The sequence below is a fragment of the Bufo bufo genome, chromosome 3 (genome assembly GCF_905171765.1).
Source record: "Bufo bufo chromosome 3, aBufBuf1.1, whole genome shotgun sequence".
NCBI classification, from domain to species: Eukaryota; Metazoa; Chordata; class Amphibia; order Anura; family Bufonidae; genus Bufo; species Bufo bufo.
This window is the reverse complement of record NC_053391.1, coordinates 666,615,498-666,636,851: the sequence shown is the minus strand read 5'-3', so window position 1 is coordinate 666,636,851 and position 21,354 is coordinate 666,615,498. Positions and strand designations below refer to the sequence as shown.

Genomic DNA, 21,354 nt, shown 5'->3' with positions numbered 1-21,354 from the left:
GGGAACACCATAAAAATAAAAACCACGAAACTGTGGCGGAATTTTCCCCAATTCCACCCCATTTGGAATTATTTTCCCAGCTTCCCGCTACCTCTTATACAATTTGATATGGTGCTGTTAGAAAGAACAAATTGTCCTGCAAAAAAAACAACAGAAACATTTTTTTTAAAATCATTGCTCCAGAAAAACAGAGTAAAAAACAAAATAAAAGGGAAAAACAGAAAATTGCCATGTCTGGAAAGGGTTAAATGTTTTTTTTTTAATAATGTGGCGCTTCATTTTCTATATTTTCTATATTTGCACTGGAGGTCAAGCCCTTGAACAGGTCATTGCTTATCTATTAGGTAGTTAACGTTAACCATTGACATACTGGTATTTGAGAGGACAGAAAATAGCGCAAATGACAGACGCCAACATTTCTGATCCACCTGCGCCATTTTTTGTAATTAAAAGATACAGGCGCCACACGGTGGCCACTCTGGGGAATAACATGTAGCAAAAATAGCGCAAAGAAATAGTGGCGTAGTTGCCATAGTAACCAATTGGATTTCCGCTTTTATTTTTTCAAAAAGTGACCAGATTAGTGAGATTCTAGTGAGACTCTTCAATCGGCTCCTTCACCCAGAAGACATGATGCAGACCGGCTAAGGAATCAAGACTAGAACCTGGCATGCCTCAAAGAAATGCATTTCGACCCTCACCGCCTCCCGTCCCGGCCCATGGTTGTCAAGGCAACAGTCAGCGTCCTCCATGTGGGTTTCAAACGGCCAGATGAGGCAAGGGGCGGAGTGTTGATAGGGTGGGGCGTGTTATGGGAGGGGTTACATGGTCAGCGCGATGTATTGCAGGGGGTGTGGTCAGTTGTGGAGGTAGGCGTGGTTTGTGCGGGCGGCAGGACTGGCGCGGACTGCGCACGGTGATGTGACTGCAGTGTGTGGACGGGGGTCAGTGGTTCCCGGGGGAGACCTGCGGCTGCTCCTTATCAGAAGGTAGGAGGACTGTAATTAGGGTTAGCGTCTTGTGGGGTCTGCAAGGGCGTGCTGAGACTTGTAGTTCCTGCAGTGTGTGTATATGTATTTCTTATCTCCAGCAGTATATTGTACTCCACACCAGCCTATGGCGGCGCTATGTGCCCCTAATGACACCATGGATTGGCTGCAGGCAGGTGATCCTAATGGTACAAGGGGGTCCCCGGGGTCATCCTGATGGAGTCTGGGGGTCCCCAGTGTGGCTCCTCTGGGGTCCCCAGTGTTTTCCGCCAGGATTGCAGTTTCACTCTAATGGGCTCACGGGGCCCAAATCATCTGGAGTCAGGGGTCCCCAAGGTTGATCCAACGGAGTTTTGGGAATCTCTATGGCCGCTTAATTGGGGTCCCCGGGGTCACTGGTTGTGTTATTCCTCTAACTTTAAGGGAAGTGGGATCCCACTAATGTCCTCCTCAAATCAAATCATATTCGCGGGGCGTCTCTGTCGGGGCCCCTCGGCGGCCGGGGCGTCTCTGTCGGGGCCCCTCGGCGGCCGGGGCGTCTCTGTCGGGGCCCCTCGGCGGCCGGGGCGTCTCTGTCGGGGCCCCTCGGCGGCCGGGGCGTCTCTGTCGGGGCCCCTCGGCGGCCGGGGCGTCTCTGTCGGGGCCCCTCGGCGGCCGGGGCGTCTCTGTCGGGGCCCCTCGGCGGCGGGGCCTGTTAATCAGCTGCTGCATCAGTGGTGGACAGAAGCTGAGCTGTGTTATAAGAAATAGCGCCCCCTTCTGTGTATGATGAGAATGGTCGGGTGCTATATGGTTCTGGGCCTGCGGCTTCGTACAGTGATGTGGACACAGATCTCGGTGACATCACATAACCTTCGTATTTGCCCTGTGCGATGAGGGTGCTGATGGGATGATCACTCCTATCCTCAAGGGCGGATTGGAAACCTAAAGTGGCCCTGGAAAAAAATTCTTAAAAGTGGCCCCTATGTTGTAGGATGGTCTAAATTGACAGGAGGCGGGGCAACAAAAGTAGGGGGGTCAGCAATATCATAGCGCAGAATACGGTCCTCCACAGTGCAGTCCTCTGTGGCGGCCATCTTCTGTCCTCCTCCTCCTCCAGGTGTCGGGGGGTGAGATGTGGGACATGACTGAGTCCAGGAGGACATGTGCGGTCGCAGGCTGGGTAAATGGGTACCTGATTCCCACACTGATTGCTTATTATGTACCCAGCCAGTGGAAGAGTTGGGGGCTTGGGGGGGCCCCCTGGGTATCGGCCCACCAAGAAATGTGCCTGTAAGGTCTATGGCCAATCCGCCCCTGACCGTCCTCCTGGGATTGATTCCGTTCTCTATTCTTCATTAGGTTAAGAACTTCCAGTAAGAAACGGACAATTGTCGGCCTCCCAGACGCACCAGACAATGGGGTGAGTCCCTCCAGGTTCAGCATCTGTCAGCAGGAGCAACCCTGTTAGGCTACTTTCACACTAGCGTTTCTTTTTTCCAGTATTGAGATCCGTTATAGGGTCTCAAAGAAAAATTGGGGGTCAGTCAGCACATCCAGTGCGCAGGTGCGCGTTGCCATGGCGGAAAGCACAAAGGCAAAAAAATATATACAATGCAAGAGCGCGCTGCAAACCAAATAAAGTACAGTAATGCCGAAATAATAGAAAGTATTCTGGGGCTGATGCTGCGCTTATTTTGTAAATATGAGATTCTTGGTAAATCATTTTGTACAAAATTATCTGGGCCCGTCTGCCGGTGTCAAGGCGATCTCTGTAAGACGGGAACCTAACACTAAACACCACATTAACTGCTGCCATACCGGCCTCCAATACATCCAGGGAATGCAGGTTCCACATTATATTATGCCTCTTAGGTGCCAAAATGGCCTCCATTATATTCAGGGGATTCAGGCTCCTCAGGCATGCCGAACCCACACTATGTAATACCTCTTTGGTGCCGGCCTCCATACAGAGTGGGCTCAGCATGCTAGTGGAACCTGCACTCCTTGAACAAAATGGAGGCCGGCACCAAAGAGGTATTACATAGTGTGGGTTCGGCATGCATGAGGAGCCTATATGCTTTTAGTCCTGGGATGTGGAGCAAGACGGATCCGTCATGACCCACAATGCAAGTCAATGGGGCGGATCTGTTTTCTCTGCCACAATAGAAAACTGATCCGTCTCCCATTGACTTTTAATGGAGGTCATGACGGATCCGTCATGACCCAGAATGTTAAAGATAATACAACCAGATCCGTTCATAACGGATGCAGACGGTTTTATTATTAGTACTGAAGCGTTTTTGCTGAACCCTGCCGGATCCAGCAAATACACTAGTGTGAAAGTAGCCTTAAACCGTGCATGCCTCCAGTTAGGGTTGATCCTGCAGATTAAAATGATACCTTTCTTGTGAACATCTGCTGTGGCCTTACTAAGAATAAAGAATTTTACTCTTTAGGTAAATGAGGGCTTCAGTGCACTGAGGGGCGGGGCCTCAGCATTTTAGGGCTGGCCCTGCCCCTCTGGGCACCTCGGCTTTCCTGTGCTGGCCCCTCTCCTCGGTGCACCTCGGCTTTTCAGTTAGTGCTGGGCCCGCCCCTCTGGGCACCTCAGGTTTCCAGTGCTGGGCCTGCCCCTCTGGGCACCTCAGGTTTCCAGTGCTGGGCCCGCCTCTCTGGGCACCTCAGGTTTTCGGTGCTGGGCCCGCCCCTCTGGGCACCTCAGGTTTTCGGTGCTGGGCCCGCCCCTCTGGGCACCTCAGGTTTCCGGTGCTGGGCCCGCCCCTCTGGGCACCTCAGGTTTCCGGTGCTGGGCCCGCCCCTCTGGGCACCTCAGGTTTCCGGTGCTGGGCCCGCCCCTCTGGGCACCTCAGGTTTCCGGTGCTGGGCCCGCCCCTCTGGGCACCTCAGGTTTCCGGTGCTGGGCCCGCCCCTCTGGGCACCTCAGGTTTCCGGTGCTGGGCCCGCCCCTCTGGGCACCTCAGGTTTCCGGTGCTGGGCCCGCCCCTCTGGGCACCTCAGGTTTCCGGTGCTGGGCCCGCCCCTCTGGGCACTGAATACCTTCATTTGCATAAATATGATTCCCCTGGAAAAACTCTATAAAGAAGGTTTTCCTCAAACTCCACTTTTCCCCTATCCACAGTATTAGGGATAAGTGACTGATCAGCAGGGCTCTGACCACTGGGGGCCCCCCGCCAACCACAATAATGGGGGTCCCTTGTTCCCTTATTCACATGCACTGAACTGTATGGGACGAGTGCCATAGTCTACTATCTGCTGCAGCTCGGGTGAAACTTTTTGGTTGTCTCCTAGTGACCTCTCCTGTGAGACCCAGCTAGAGGAGCTGATGCACCAGATCGACATCATGGTGAACAGTAAGAAGGTGGAGTGGGAGCAGCAGGTCCTTGCGCTGGAGCAGAGACTCGAGACTCAGGAGCTGGAGCTGACCCAAACCAGAGGCGCCTTGGATGAAAAAGACTATGAGGTAAAGGGTGTGACCGGGTCACTCCTGGCTTTATCTACTTTAGATGGTCCCCATTATTGAGATAACAGTGTAGCCCCCCCGAGTAGCTGAAGACAAGACCCTCCACAGATACCAGCTGAACGCCAACGACCTCATATTCTTCCTAGGGTTTCACGCTTGGCTGCGGCTCCTCCACCCGTCAGCTGAAGCTACCAGTGTATGGAGCGGAAGCAGAGGGCACCGTATACTGCGCTGTGTCTGGAGCCGATGTACTGAAGCTCCACTCCCATTACCCTTGAATGGGAGATGAACCGCAGTACCCTAGCATGGCCACTACACGTTGTACGGCGCTGTTTGCCTCCACACTGGTGCCACAGCAGCTGAATGGTGGGGCTACCGGGTGTCGGACCCCCACCGATCTGATATTGATGATTTATCCTGAGCCCGGATAACCCCTTTAAAAATGGATATGTGCAATTTACAATATTTTTCTGGATGACGCAGGAATTTATTGATTTTGTATCCCGAGAAATTGGAAGTCCTTAAAGTTTTCAGGAAAAGAAAAGAAAAAGCTCAGTTAGCTTTGCTATAAAAAAAAAAAAACAGCAATTATACTCACCGATTCCCCGCTGCTGCCATTCTGATGGTGGATGGGCCCCTGCTGCACTGGTCTTCATGGTCCTGTCCTGACACGGGAGGAAATGGCTGGCAGTGCCGCTCATCCAATCACAGGCTGCAGAGATGACGCACCTCAGTCACTGATTGGCTGAGCGGGACTCGCAGTCTTTTCCTGCCATGTCAGGACAGGAGCAGAAAGGGCAGGGCAGCGGGGGCACGGGTGCTTTCGGACTGGCTGCAGGTGGATTGGCGAGGTGCGTACGAGCTCTGTTACTTTATTAAAGCATTTGCAGCTAGGATTAAGCGTGCAGCCTTTTACCGAACATCTGGCTTCAGGAGTGATGTCACGGCGACATCATCCTGTCCTCAGACAAAGAATTGACCTTAAAGTAGCACCCCCACAAAAATGTTTTATTCTCTGACCTGTTAGAAAGGTGCATGATTTAACCTGTAGTGAAGGTAATCTTCTTACCAATGACTGTATTTGTGAGTTATAACCTCCCTTCCGATCCTCAGCTGTGTCATGTGACCTGCACTCTGATCTCCAACTGACACAGGGCAGGAAGTCAGTTACTTCTCCGTTCCTATGAGACTGACATTGAGGCTCCCATAGGAATACATAGAGAAACAGGCTTCCTGTCCACACATAAGATGCTGTGTTATTCGGAAAGTCTGAGTGTTGGTCACATGACACAGCTGAGGATCAGAAGGGAGGTTATAACTCCCAAATACAGTCATCGGTAAGAAAATGACCTTCACTACAGTTTACGTCATGTACTGTTCTAACAGGTCAGAGAATACCTTATTTTTTTTTGTTGGAGCGCTTCCTTAATGCTGCTAAATGAACATCCCCATGCAATACCCGACGTGTGCGTGTAGCCTGTCACGTGTGACATATGAACCACCAGTGATATCGGGCAGATATAAAAGACTGCATTGTGTCTTTGTTGTCTTAGATTGCAGCCCTCTCCAAAAAGCTGGAAGAAGCAGATAAGAGTCAATGTGAAACTGTGCAGAACTATGAGCACCAGCTGGAGGCGCTGAAGAGTCAGGTGAGGTTTTACTCCAGAGGTGAACTCTGACTCCATGTCTACACAGAGCAGCCTCTGGTATCAGATAAGGGGAACGGCCTGTTTTCTGCTGCAGTCACAGTCTTACTGGTTGCTACTGGAAACAGTCAACAAGTTTAATACTACACACTCCCATAACATCCTGTCATACGGTGGGGGGGGGGGGAGACTTTAGCTCTGGAGTATAATACAGGATGTAACTCAGGATCAGTACAGGATAAGTAATGTAATGTATGTACACAGTGACTCCACCAGCAGAATAGTGATTGCAGCTCTGAAGTATAATACAGGAGGTAACTCAGGATCAGTACAGGATAAGTAATGTAATGTATGTACACAGTGACTGCACCAGCAGAATAGTGAGTGCAGCTCTGGAGTGTAATACAGGATGTAACTCAGGATCGGTACAGGATAAGTAATGTAATGTATGTACACAGTGACTGCACCAGCAGAATAGTGAGTGCAGCTCTGGAGTGTAATACAGGATGTAACTCAGGATCGGTACAGGATAAGTAATGTAATGTATGTACACAGTGACTGCACCAGCAGAATAGTGAGTGCAGCTCTGGAGTATAATACAGGATGTAACTCAGGATCAGTATAGGATATGTAATGTATGTACACAGTATCTCCTCCAGTAGAATAGTGAGTGCAGCTCTGGAGTATAATACAGGATGTAACTCAGGATCAGTACAGGATAAGTAATGTAATGTATGTACACAGTATCTCCTCCATTAGAATAGTGAGTGCAGCTCTGGAGTATAATACAGGATGTAACTCAGGATCAGTACAGGATAAGAAATGTAATGTATGTACACAGTGACTCCACCAGCAGAATAGTGAGTGCAGCTCTGGAGTATAATACAGGATAAGATAATATGATGTGTGTGCACATTGGCTCTTATTGGTTAAATTATTCCAAAGTGTAAACTTTTTCTGTGCAAATACAAGATTAAGTCATCTTGCAAGTCATTCATTGACTTCATTGCACTTTCCTCCTGTGAGAGCTTAAGATACTGACTTCAAGGAAGAGGCCTCTAACATCTGATTTACATTTTATAGTTCCTCTGTCTTATGTGACAGACGGTCTGGATGCAACCTCCCTTATCCCTACAGTTTCATCACTCTACACTATAATTGTGGAAATGAACCTTGTTCGCTCGAGATGTGTACTGAAATGAATTTCCATCATTGACCACTAGATGGCGGTAAATTGATATAATAAGTGATTTGTTTTGCGCTTTAAATGAAAACTGCTTGTATCAGTACAAAGAGTAAATATCATACGTGTTAATATAAGATTGGCACACTCATACATGCGGAGCCCCCCGGAGTTTAAACAATTTATCATAACTGTACTTGGTTAAAATATAATAAAATACCTTTATGAATAAAATGTATAAGAAAGAATTAAACAGTGGATTCAGTTATTTCTATATTGTTCTAGTTTACTTACTGCAGATACTAATGATATCCGAAATAAGTATAAATGCCCTGGATATGACTTGGTTACATATGAATATATCTCTTGTGGACCTATTAGTTCTGTGTCTGGATCATATAATCACATATCAGGCTCAATAGTAACTGTCTGCTGAATTTCAACAGTAAATCGCCAACATACATGTATAACACTTCTTATTTGCATCGTCCATACACTTCCCAGATAGTCTGTAGTCAGTTTCTCATGAGAATCCTCTCATGGGCTTTCATTAGAATTTTCTTGTGTCCGAATTTTTTTCCCGAAAATATCCGAAAAAAGGGTTTTATCTAGGGATCGACCGATTATCGGTTTGGCCGATATTGAGGATTTTGAACGTTATCGGCATCTATTTTGCCGATATACCGATAACGTATGGGGAACACAGAACGCGCTGCTCTCAGCGCTCTCTGTGTTCCCTCCGCAGCACAGGGGAGAAGGAAGCAGTGTCTCCTCCCCCTGTGCTGCCACCAATGAGAGGAGAGAAGACAAGAGGAGGGGAGGGGCTGTGGCCGCTGCGCCACCAATGAAGATAAGTTTTTCATTCATTCATATACAGGAGGCGGGAGCTGGCTGCAGAATCACATAGCCGGCTCCCGACCTCTATGAGCGGTAGCTGCGATCTGCGGTAGTTAACCCCTTAGGTGCCGCGGATCGCAGCTACCGCTCATAGAGGTCGCGAGCCGGCTATGTGATTCTGCAGCCAGCTCCCGCCTCCTGTATATGAATGATTGAGAGAGTTATCTTCATTGGTGGCGCAGTGCGCCCCCCCCCAAGTATTAATCATTGGTAGCGCAGTGCGCCCCCCCCCAAGCCCCCCAGTATTAATCATTGGTGGCGCAGTGCGCCTCCCACCCCCATCCCAATCCCGGCCAATAGTAAAAACATTGGTGGCGCAGTGCGCCCCCCCCCCCCCCACCCAGTATTACTCATTGGTGGCAGTGGCCACAGGATCCCCTCTCCCCTGCTCCTCCGATCGGAGCCCCAGCTGTGTAAGCCTGGGTGAATAGAACAAGGGTTCTAGTCCCTAAGGGGGCTAAAAGTTAGTAAAAAAAAACCCACAAAAATATTAAGTATAAATGAAAAAGATTTATAAAAAAAATACACATTAACAATAAACAAAAAAAATACACATTAACAATAAACATATTAATTTTCAGCAGATATGTGTAGGAATTTCTTTTTTCCTCAAAAATGAAAATACCCAGAATATTGCTATAAATTATCGGCTATCGGCCTGAAAGTTCACAAATTATCGGTATCGGCCCTAAAAAATCAATATCGGTCGATCCCTAGTTTTATCCGAAAGATTTTTCTACCCAGACTTTCATTTATATTGGCATTCGAAAAAACGGCATCACAGAATCAGTATAAAAGATCACATGCAAAGATTCTCCATAAGCAGAAACTGTGCTGATGTTTTTCGCAAGATGTACGTTAGAGTTATAGTCAATACCAATAACCCACAGTTATCCATCGGGATTCAAGTCTTTCAGGGGTGAAACTTACGCCAGACGTGTTTCGGGGATAACTCTCCCCTGCCACTGAGGAAGGGGAGAGTTATCCCCGAAACGCGTCTGGCGTAAGTTTCACCCCTGAAAGACTTGAATCCTGATCAAACAGTGCACTGTTAATAACAAAGGATATTGAGGAATCAAGAAAGAGGCTTTTTGCATACACCTACCTCTAATCAGCTGGAAGTGATTACTGGGAACACATCCCATGCAAAATACAGAGTATTGAAAAACCGACATAGCAAAGACCGGGACGCCGGCCTGCAATCGGAACTAACTACTCGAAAAAAAAACAGCTGAACAAAAAGGAAAGGTAAGCCCACACCTGTGGGTTATTGGTATTGACTATAACTCTAACGTACATCTTGCGAAAAACATCAGCACAGTTTCTGCTTATGGAGAATCTTTGCATGTGATCTTTTATACAGATTCTGTGATGCTGTTTTTTCCGAATGCCAATATAAATGAAAGTCTGGGTAGAAAAATCTTTCGGATAAAACCCTTTTTTCGGATATTTTCGAAAAAAAAAATTCGGACACTCAAATTCTAATGAAAGCCCATGAGAGGATTCTCATGAGAAACGGACTACAGACTATCTGGGAAGTGTACGGACGACGCAAATAAGAAGTGTTATACATGTATGTTGGCGATTTACTGTTGAAATTCAGCAGACAGTTACTATTGAGCCTGATATGTGATTATATGATCCAGACACAGAACTAATAGGTCCACAAGAGATATATTCATATGTAACCAAGTCATATCCAGGGCATTTATACTTATTTCGGATATCATTAGTATCTGCAGTAAGTAAACTAGAACAATATAGAAATAACTGAATCCCCTGTTTAATTCTTTCTTACACATTTTATTCATAAAGGTATTTTATTATATTTTAACCAAGTACAGTTATAATTGTTTAAACTCCGGGGGGCTCCGCATGTACGAGTGTGCCAATCTTATATTAACAGATATTTCAATTTGAAGGGTGAATCATCAGATTGTGCACCTCCTGTGGTTGTGGGGTCGGTGAGCTATTTCCAAGACATTTATTTAGTAACTATCATACATGTCTGATAGGTGGCACTTACACCTCTGCTGCCCCCACCTATGGAGAGAATTAGGAGACCTCCATCACTATTCTGACACCCAAGGCAACCACTCGCCAAGCACAGCATCGTACATTGTATAGCGGCTGTGCTTGGTATCGCAGCGCAGCCCCATTCACCTCGATCCAGAGCATCGGTCATCAGTTAAAAATTGTCAGAAAACCCCTTTAATGGGGATCAGAAAGACAATAGAGCAGTTATGTATAAAGGAGGAAATTGTCGCCATATAGGGCCGTTTTATATAAATTTCCCTTTATCGTAGAGGGCGCCCCCCGTAGTGCGACCAGAGAGGGGGCGCCCCCCCGTAGTGCGACCAGAGGGGGGGCGCCCCCCCGTAGTGCGACCAGAGGGGGGGCGCCCCCCCCGTAGAGCGACCAGAGGGGGGGCGCCCCCCCGTAGAGCGACCAGAGGGGGGGCGCCCCCCCGTAGAGCGACCAGAGGGGGGGCGCCCCCCCGTAGAGCGACCAGAGGGGGGGCGCCCCCCCGTAGAGCGACCAGAGGGGGGGCGCCCCCCCGTAGAGCGACCAGAGGGGGGGCGCCCCCCCGTAGAGCGACCAGAGGGGGGGCGCCCCCCCCCCGTAGAGCGACCAGAGGGGGGGCGCCCCCCCCGTAGAGCGACCAGAGGGGGGGCGCCCCCCCCGTAGAGCGACCAGAGGGGGGGCGCCCCCCCCGTAGAGCGACCAGAGGGGGGGCGCCCCCCCCGTAGAGCGACCAGAGGGGGGGCGCCCCCCCCGTAGAGCGACCAGAGGGGGGGCGCCCCCCCCGTAGAGCGACCAGAGGGGGGGCGCCCCCCCCGTAGAGCGACCAGAGGGGGGGCGCCCCCCCCGTAGAGCGACCAGAGGGGGGGCGCCCCCCCCGTAGAGCGACCAGAGGGGGGGCGCCCCCCCCGTAGAGCGACCAGAGGGGGGGCGCCCCCCCCGTAGAGCGACCAGAGGGGGGGCGCCCCCCCCGTAGAGCGACCAGAGGGGGGGCGCCCCCCCCGTAGAGCGACCAGAGGGGGGGCGCCCCCCCCGTAGAGCGACCAGAGGGGGGGCGCCCCCCCCGTAGAGCGACCAGAGGGGGGGCGCCCCCCCCCGTAGAGCGACCAGAGGGGGGGGGCCCCCCCCCGTAGAGCGACCAGAGGGGGGGCGCCCCCCCCGTAGAGCGACCAGAGGGGGGGCGCCCCCCCCGTAGAGCGACCAGAGGGGGGGCGCCCCCCCCGTAGAGCGACCAGAGGGGGGGCGCCCCCCCCGTAGAGCGACCAGAGGGGGGGCGCCCCCCCCGTAGAGCGACCAGAGGGGGGGCGCCCCCCCCGTAGAGCGACCAGAGGGGGGGCGCCCCCCCCGTAGAGCGACCAGAGGGGGGGCGCCCCCCCCGTAGAGCGACCAGAGGGGGGGCGCCCCCCCGTAGAGCGACCAGAGGGGGGGCGCCCCCCCCCGTAGAGCGACCAGAGGGGGGGCGCCCCCCCCCCGTAGAGCGACCAGAGGGGGGGCGCCCCCCCCCGTAGAGCGACCAGAGGGGGGGCGCCCCCCCCCGTAGAGCGACCAGAGGGGGGGCGCCCCCCCCGTAGAGCGACCAGAGGGGGGGCGCCCCCCCCGTAGAGCGACCAGAGGGGGGGCGCCCCCCCCGTAGAGCGACCAGAGGGGGGGCGCCCCCCCCGTAGAGCGACCAGAGGGGGGGCGCCCCCCCCGTAGAGCGACCAGAGGGGGGGCGCCCCCCCCGTAGAGCGACCAGAGGGGGGGCGCCCCCCCCGTAGAGCGACCAGAGGGGGGGCGCCCCCCCGTAGAGCGACCAGAGGGGGGGCGCCCCCACTACGGGGGGGGGGCGCTCTCTCTCTCCGCTCGCACTACGGGGGGGGGGCGCTCGCTCTCTCCTCGCGCTACAGGGGGCGCGCTCGCTCTCTCTCTCCTCGCGCTACAGGGGGCGCTCTCGCTCGCTCTCTCTGCACTACAAGGGACGCTCTCGCTCGCTCTCTCTGCACTACAAGGGACGCTCTCGCTCGCTCTCTCTGCACTACAAGGGACGCTCTCGCTCGCTCTCTCTGTACTACAAGGGACGCTCTCGCTCGCTCTCTGCTTGCACTACAGGGGGCGCTCTCTCTGCTCGCACTAAAGGGGGGGCTCTCTCTCTCTCTGCTCGCACTACACGGGGCGCCCCCTGTAGTGTGAGCGCCGGTGGCCCAAGACACTTCCTGCTTGTCCAGTCCTGCTCTTGGATTGGCCAGCACTGGTCACATGAGCAGTTCTGACCAATCCAAGGGCAGCGAGAAGTGTCTTGGACTACCAGAAGCACAGTGTGCATCAGTCAGTCTGAGAAGCGGTGCGGCCAGCTTGGATGGCAGAAGAGGAGGCCCGGAATTGACAGATTTGTGGCTGAACAGACTAAAAGGAGGTTACCACGGAGGTGTTCTGGTCGTTCCCCATTTCATGTGATTTTGTTTTCTTGAATGGGAAGCTCGCTCTAATTTTTAGTGGTATAGCATTGCCAAAATGAGAAACAAAAACAGCCCAAAAATTTTACTTTCTATGAACATTGATGGAAAAGTCTCTTTTTGACTCTGGGACCCGCACCTCTCTGACTTTGATGGCATATCGCCAGGGTATCCCACCAAACTCTTCGTTGTCAATACCTCTTTAAATAAAGTTTTTACAGTTACTCGACTTTTAGGTCAATATTTATGTGAATATTAGTGATGAGCGGAGCTTTCTCTCTTGTTTCCATGGTAACTGATAAGACGATGATGGTCGCACCGCTGTCTTTTATAACCGCTGGCCACACAATAGATAAAGTCTCACTCTAATAACTGCTGATGGACGACAGGATATTACATAGTGTTTGGTAAAGTCTGTCTCAGGGACACTATGTGTTAAAGGGGTTGCCTGAGATGCTTAAAAATCTTAGAAATGTCCCCAAAATAAATAAAATATTATGGTATAGATGCCTTTTTTCTGCAGTGTTGGCCTGGTCCTCCTGCCGCTGCTTTTCTACGGACTGCGGCGGTAGCATGCAGGTTTATACCTGTTCACCGCTACCGTCTGTAAACAAGCAGCGGCAGGAGGACTGGACCGGCAGCGCAGTGACCATTGAGGAACCAGTAAGCATAGGAATGGCAACAGCGACCGATCGGTGAGGAATAGACTGTTCTACATCATATAGGAGGAGCATTCTGAACGAGAGGTAGGACGCGCTAATGGAGGAGGGGCTCGATTTCCTTTGGGGTCGGATGATTGCGGCATATCCAGCTTCTCTAACCCTCTGCGATCGGATCTGGCCAGTCATTGTTCTCTGGAGGAATGCATGGACTCGATGGTTTCAGATCCACTTCTATAATGTCCCTTCTAGGGTATAGGGATAGTGGTTGTAACTGTGAGACAACCCCTTTATGTTCATCTTGAGATGTTTTATGTCTCAGACCTTCCTCTTTCTTCCTTTTTGATCTGCTCTACCTTCCCAAAAACCATCTGTAGGTGAGGGTCTCCAGAGCTGAACACAATACCCCGATTGTGGAACGACCATAGCTCTGTGAAGTAGACTGGAGACCTCCTCCTGCTGGATATTCCTCTAGTGATGCCCCAAATTATTCTCCCAGCCTTCCTCAATGTCTTGGTACTTTAGTCACTCTTGTTAAAATAATCTGAAGTGAGATTCGGCTAGCGTTTGTCCTCGGTGGTTCATGCCTTAACTGAACCCTTAAGACAATATGGAGACTTCTTCTTCTATAACTAAAGGGAACTTGAATGACCCTTATATTAATCAGCTTGTGAACCTCCGAAGCCACCTACCTGCTCATTCACTGTACCTTATGGGAGGGTTATTCAACTTCTCTTCATATCACAGATCTCTTACTTTTACATTCAAGAAGGGATCATGTATGGTGGACATGGTGCTCCTTAACTAAAATTTGTGTTTTTCTTCTTGTTTCCTAAGCTTTGTAAATTGAAGAAGGGTTATGGTAAACTCCATTATTATCATATGAAAAACCATACGAGGGACAGCATAGACGCTTCTCCAGACCACGAGAAAAGTCAGTCTGAGCTCCGGCGCTTGTCTCAGAAGCTTGAGGTAAGTTTATATGTGTGGTGGCTCGGTGATTAACTGGGGTCCTGAGTCAAATTCGACTGTGGGCAACATCTGCATGGAGTTTGTATTTTCTCCTTGTGTTTGAGTGGGCTTCCTTAGGAGACAAGGGTCCTAACCACAGGATACCTGCCACCCTGAAAAGGGCGACCTAGCCTGTAGTCCGAATCCTAACACTACTAACCTTAGTGCACATAAGCAAAAAGCTGGTAGTGATACACAAGATCTTCCTTGGCTAAAGAGTAAAATTAGAGGTTTTTTTTTTCCAGGAGTTCAATATTGCTGGTCTATTCTCAGGATGGCTCATCAATATCTGACTGTTTGGGGTCCGACACATGGCACCCCTGTCGATCAGCTGTTTGAAGAGGCAGCAGTGCTCTGGTGAGTGCTGCAGCCTTCGCACAGTATAACAAGCACAGCGCCACACATTGTATAGTGGCTGTACTTGGTATTGCACCCCAGGTCCATTCGCCCTTGAATGGGACTAAGCTCTTCATAGGCCATCTAACTAATAAACGTGATGTCATAGGCCTAGGAAGAGGCGGCAGCACTCACCGGAGCACCACAGCCTCTTCAAAAAGCTGATCTCTGAGGATACCAAGTGTCGGACCCCCATCAATCAGATATTAATGACCTATCCTGAGGATAGGCTATCAATATGAAAACCCCTTTAATAATATTCAGCAGCGCTGCATTAACCAGACATGGTCACTACAGTATACGGAGTGGCTCCTTGAAACAGCTGATTGGCTGGGATGCTGAAGTCGAACCCCCCCACTATCTAATCGAATCCCCCCCCATCTAATAAAGATAACGTAATCGAAGGGTCTTCAGATGACCTACGGCAGCAAATAAATATAAAGACTCAATGAGCTGCCTTGTCCTATTCGTAATCTGTAACTATGGAGGTACGTTGGTCTGCATAGGAGCTGTATGCACAATACGGTAGGATGTCCTTAATCATTATTTCAATCCCGATTTTATTTGGGATGTGTGGCAGTAATAAAAAATGGTTGTGATAGTATACAGACCCCATAATGGACCCGACTGCATCTACACACCCCATAATCGGGGAAATCCAATAGTCTGACATCACAGTCGTCCTGCAGGTGCTGGATTAGGAGAATGTTCTTTGACCTGTCCTATGAGATATAATCTAGTGTCTAGCAGTCACCTTCTCCCTCTTCTGCCGTCTTCATACATGGTCTTCTGATCCAGACTCCAGTAAATGTTCACTTGTCCTGTGAGGCTCATTCCCGGCCTCGCTGTAGGGGTTCTTCTTTATGGCTGAGGCCTGAGCACCAGATCTCTTCATCTGCCGGCTAAATTATGACCCACCGTGAAATCTTAGGAGGTTGTGGCGTCTGGGAGGTGATTAAGAAATATCTTGTGACGAGCGGCCCCATAGACAGCCGTGAATCCTCCAGCGCTCCGGGAGCTCTTCTACGGCCGGCGGTTGTTTATCTGCGCAACTTGCAGAGGGCTCAGTGCGGACTAAATTATAAGGTGATTACTGACAAGGGGAGATGTAAATCATCCTGGTTTCACGCAGTGACGCTTCCAGATTATTTGCCTTAATGACAACGTGGCTTTTACAGTAATAGTAGACATACCAGTGAAAGTGAATTGTTCAGTATTTTTCCTAACTTTTTTTTATTTCATGCAGTTAAAGGAATACTCTGCCTTCAGATTTTTTTTTTTTTTTTTTTTTTTTTTTTAATTGCTCCAACTCATCTAACATGGGAAATTAAGTAACTCTGCATTGTTTGGTGTACAGTACAGACCAAAAGTTTGGACACACCTTCTTATTCAAAGAGTTTTCTTTATTTTCATAACTATGAAGGCATCAAAACTATGAATTAACACATGTGGAATTATATACATAACAAACAAGTGTGAAACAACTGAAAATATGTCATATTCTAGGTTCTTCAAAGTAGCCACCTTTTGCTTTGATTACTGCTTTGCACACTCTTGGCATTCTCTTGATGAGCTTCAAGAGGTAGTCCCCTGAAATGGTCTTCCAACAGTCTTGAAGGAGTTTCCAGAGATGCTTAGCACTTGTTGGCCCTTTTGCCTTCACTCTGTGGTCCAGCTCACCCCAAACCATCTCGATTGGGTTCAGGTCCGGTGACTGTGGAGGCCAGGTCATCTGGCGCAGCACCCCATCACTCTCCTTCATGGTCAAATAGCCCTTACTTTCAAAGTTTTCCCAATTTTTCAGCTGACTGACTGACCTTCATTTCTTAAAGTAATGATGGCCACTTGTTTTTCTTTACTTAGCTGTTTTTTTCTTGCCATAATACAAATTCTAACAGTCTATTCAGTAGGACTATCAGCTGTGTATCCACCTGACTTCTCCTCAACGCCACTGATGGTCCCAACCCCATTTATAAGGCAAGAAATCCCACTTATTAAACCTGACAGGGCACACCTGTGAAGTGAAAACCATTTCAGGGGACTACCTCTTGAAGCTCATCAAGAGAATGCCAAGAGTGTGCAAAGCAGTAATCAAAGCAAAAGGTGGCTACTTTGAAGAACCTAGAATATGACATATTTTCAGTTGTTTCACACTTGTTTGTTATGTATATAATTCCACATGTGCTAATTCATAGTTTTGATGCCTTCAGTGTGAATCTACAATTTTCATAGTCATAAAAATAAAGAAAACTCTTTGAATGAGAAGGTGTGTCCAAACTTTTGGTCTGTACTGTATATAGCTCCTGTGCAGAACTATATGTTTCCATAGTAACAGACTATAAACAATCCCTGTGCAGTCTGATCCTTCAGTCCTACTATCTATCATCTCCCCTCTACACATCTTGCTAAAATACATTTGTTAGGTTATCTAGAAGTAGACGGATGGCAATTTATTTTTACTTTAAGGATTTTTTTTTTTTTTTACTCAAGGTTTGTTTGTCTGTTACCATGGAGACACGTAGATCTTTATAGGAGCTGTAGACATAATTGTCCTGTTTTGTAATTATATGCATTAGAACATTTGAAAGCCCTCCTCCCTCTCCTTCTGCACAGGGCACAGAGCGTGTCCACAACAAAAGCTTCAATCAGTTGCCATGACAGTCAGGAGCCTTAGAAGGTTCCCCGATCTTCCATAGTAATCTGCCTGTTAAGCTATGCCTATTGGCAGGGCTTCATAGGCGGCCTGTAAAAATACCATAGACTGCAATAGTATTCTATTGCAGTCTGTGGTACAAGTGATCAGAAAGAAAAAGTCCCTAAGGGAACTAAAACGTACAGTAAAGAAAATTCTAAAAATGTTTTTAACAAATTAAAAAAGGAACACAAAAGTGTTAAAAATTAAAATCACCTCTTTTCCAATTTTATACATAAAAAGAAATAATTAAAAAAATTAAGTCATTGGTATCCACGTCCTTAAAAAAAAAAAAAGGATCGAAAAGTTGTATGTACCTCACGATGATAACTACAGCTTGCCCTGCCAAAAAACAAGCCTTCCTACAGCTCTGTAGACAAAAATATAAAAAGTTACCGGTATGTAGGGAAAATCTGGCGCAAATTAAGTTGTTTGGCTGAGTGACTGGAAGCAACCAAAGGGTGGAGAACTGAAAAGAATGGCGTGGTATTAAACAAGCAGGAAGTGCTCAAACCCACATGCAGTTGTGCATATATATTATTTTGTCAAAGGGTGGAGAACCCCTTTAAATTCTGAAATGTATGCGTGTGTCTTTCCCAGGAATATAAAGAGCAGGCCAGAGAGTGGGAGACCCAGAGGCTGCGGTATCAGAATAATATGCAGAAGCTAAACGAGCAAAGGAAGGATCTGCTGGAAAAATGTGACTCTCTCCAGGTACGCGCCGCAAACCTTCACACGCCTACATTACCAGTCAGTCACTACCACGAGGGGTGCACAATGTCAGCTGCACCCTCTTGCCGAAAATCTGATTAAGTCCAAAAATGTCAGGCCTTCTCTATGAAAAAACCTTCTACCACTGTTACGTGAATTTGTGAATGACCCCCATTTTATATATTTGAAATGTTTTTATCATTTGGTGTGCTTTTTTTTCCGGAAATCACTTCTCAGCCGAGCTGTCTGTGTGTCCCCCTCCTTTTTTAATTTCGCGCCTTCCAGCTAATAAGAAACTTTACTTGCGGTTCTAGACCTCTTCGCTCATAAAACACATTTTCATAATTTTTATCCCAATCAGAATCGCACGAAAATCTAGATTTTGGTCTCTGACCCATTGGCTCGGTGGATCCCAAAGCGTATTAGAAAAAAATCAATAGTTTACCTCTATTAAATGATGAAAGGGGTATTCCTATGTCGACGTTTATGGTATACGGTCGCGGGACCACCTCTCCATTTACTACAGCGGCTGCGATACGGAGCCCCGTTCTCCAGATAGGTGCGAGCTTCCGGGGACTGTTGGTAACTGTGCAGCTCTGGACATTACATTACATACACTAGCATTTTTCTGCTATAAATGCGACTTTTTACACAAAAAAATGTGAATTGTCCGCCTAGTTGAGCTATTTCTGCCGATAGGAGGATGATAAACAAGGAGAAATATGCGCCAATTTGATAGCCCCGACATTTATAACTCCTTTCTGGCGTGATGCATTCTTTATGGTGAAAATTCTGGAGAAAACAGTTGATATATTTGGCGCAAATCAAAACGCCATTATTTTTGGTGCATTTTATGTCATCATTCTGGAGCAACATGCTTAGTAAATGTCCCCCATAGAGTTAAAAGGAGATGCAATGTGGATGTGTGACCGTCGCTCCACTCGGGGACACCGGCACCCCTTTTGTAGGGATTGTGAAGTCCCAGCAGGCGGACCCCCATGATCACCTAGCCTGTGTACTGGCGATAGGTTGTTACCATCTCTAGTATATCCCTCGTTTTCTTCCCTGTGTCTGTAGACATCTCGGAGAGTTCTGTGGATCACTTAATTCACTTAAACAATCTCCCATTAATGTAAGCGGTTAATTTGCAGACTTGGCAGCTACAATGGCGGCTGCTGGAGGCCCGTAATCATTCTGGACACTGCTGACCTCTCGAATTGCTCGCTCTCCAGAGAAGCCGCCGCGTAATCTGCTTTACTGTAGATTAATTTTCACACAAATGTCTTGCTAATGCAGCAGATCCGATTCCTGGCATGGAGGGAAGTGCGGAGTCAGCCGCACCGGACACCTCCTAATGTACCGCATGTCTGACCTCAGGATACTTGCTGAAATGGGTCCCACAGCTGCCCACAAGAGGCCGATGCCGTCTCTTTATTATCATCTTATAGGTTTCATTAGATAATTGCATTATCTGCTATTCCCCGCTGTATCTGTTACCTGAATTGCTGCTTTTAATCAGAACAGGGGCAGATAATCCATATCTTCTACTATCACTGCAGGTACCTTCAGCAGATTACGGGAACCTGCCACAATACCCATCACCACGTTCCTACAGTGTCCTGATGCCTGCGGCCTGCCCTGCTCCGTTACATCATTTTGGACCTAGGTCCCCTATGTCAGATCAGTGGGGAGCCTATACCCGGCACCCCCAACATTTAGCAGGGCTAGAGACATACCCTAGTGGACGGAGTGGGAGGCCGGAGGAGCTATCCACTGTGGATGTCAGACCCCCACTGACCTGATATCGATGACCTGTCCTGAGGATAGGGGGGGGTCGCTCGGGTAGACACTTGGCAGCTGTGCAGGCAGCAGGGACACAGACAGGATAAAGTCTGATTTAAGTGTTTTTATTTCACTCTTTTATATTTAAACATAAGCCTAGGCTGAACAAACAAAACCCTTCTCTGCTGAGCAAGTAGCTAATACAACCCTGACTATACGTGGGACCAGCTACCCGGCCCACGGGTACAAATGGCAAGTATTGGGTGGCACATGCAATACCTTCTGTAGTTCAGCAGTCAGCTCTCCAGGTATGGCCGCACTGTTCAGCTCTACACGGAGCTTTAAATTAGGCCCTAACGACCCATGGGACCCGCAGCTGTGGGCTATGGGAGCCCAGGTCCGAAGCCTTATTTATTTTTATAATATATATATATATATATATATATATATATATATATATATATATATATATATATAGACACCCCCTTTAAAGAGGTACTATCTGTACCTACATAATTTACAGGGAGAGACAGGGAGAAAGTACTATCTGTACCTACATTATTTACAGGGAGAGACAGGGACACAGTATTATCTGTACCTACATCATTTACAGGAGTATACAGAGAAGCAGTACTATCTGTGTCTACATCATTTACAGGGAGGCAGTACTATCTGTATCTACATCATTTACAGGGAGAAACGGGGAGAAAGTACTATCTGTGCCTACATAATTTACAGGAAGAGACAGGAGTCAGTACTATCTGTACCTACATTATTTACAGGGACACAGTACTATCTGTGCCTACATTATTTACAGGGAGAGACAGGGACACAGTATTATCTGTACCTACATCATTTACAGGAGTATACAGGGATGCAGTACTATCTGTGCCTACATCATTTACAGGAATAGACAGGAGGCAGTACTATCTGTGCCTACATCATTTACAGGAATAGACAGGGAGGCAGTACTATCTGTATCTATATCATTTACAGGGATACAGTACTATCTGTGCCTACATCATTTACAGGAATAGACAGGGAGGTAGTACTATCTGTGCCTACATCATTTACAGGGATACAGTACTATCTGTGTCTGCATCTTACGTGGCTGTTTTGCTTGGACGGCAGCCAGTATGAAACGAGATTAGTGAACCTGGAGTAACATTTCAGTTTTTCTGCAATAGAAACCTTTTCTGGTGTTCATCTCCTTTACATTTAGGCCTCTTTCACACGGGTGTCATGGATTTGGGCCGGATAAGATGCGAGTGTGTCGCGGGAAAATGCGCGATCTTTCCGCTCGAGTGTAAAACATTTTAATGCGTTTTGCACGCGCGTGAGAAAAATAGGCATGTTTGGTACCCAAACCTGAACTTCTTCACAGAAGTTCGTGTTTGGGTTAGGTGTTGTGTAGATTTTATTATTTTCCCTTATAACATGGTTATAAAGGAATATAATAGCAATTTTTAAT

At 48.4% G+C, this 21,354-nt stretch overlaps 1 protein-coding gene across 3 annotated transcripts in view; it reads left to right on the top strand.

Annotated features, from left to right (window-relative positions):
* Positions 1 to 649: 649 nt before the first annotated feature.
* The window catches only part of DEUP1 (deuterosome assembly protein 1), a 39,559-nt gene continuing 18,854 nt past the window's right edge, over positions 650 to 21,354 (top strand). For 2 of the 3 annotated variants that reach the window (XM_040426348.1, XM_040426346.1), the window contains exons 1-6: positions 924 to 989; positions 2,331 to 2,391; positions 4,281 to 4,452; positions 6,006 to 6,101; positions 14,129 to 14,263; positions 17,991 to 18,104. In XM_040426348.1, coding sequence (XP_040282282.1) covers positions 2,387 to 2,391; positions 4,281 to 4,452; positions 6,006 to 6,101; positions 14,129 to 14,263; positions 17,991 to 18,104 — 522 coding nt within the window. In that variant the 5' untranslated portion in view covers positions 924 to 989; positions 2,331 to 2,386. Of the gene's footprint in view, positions 753 to 923; positions 990 to 2,330; positions 2,392 to 4,280; positions 4,453 to 6,005; positions 6,102 to 14,128; positions 14,264 to 17,990; positions 18,105 to 21,354 lie in introns of those variants that run through there. The other variant, XM_040426347.1, reaches the window with a different exon arrangement.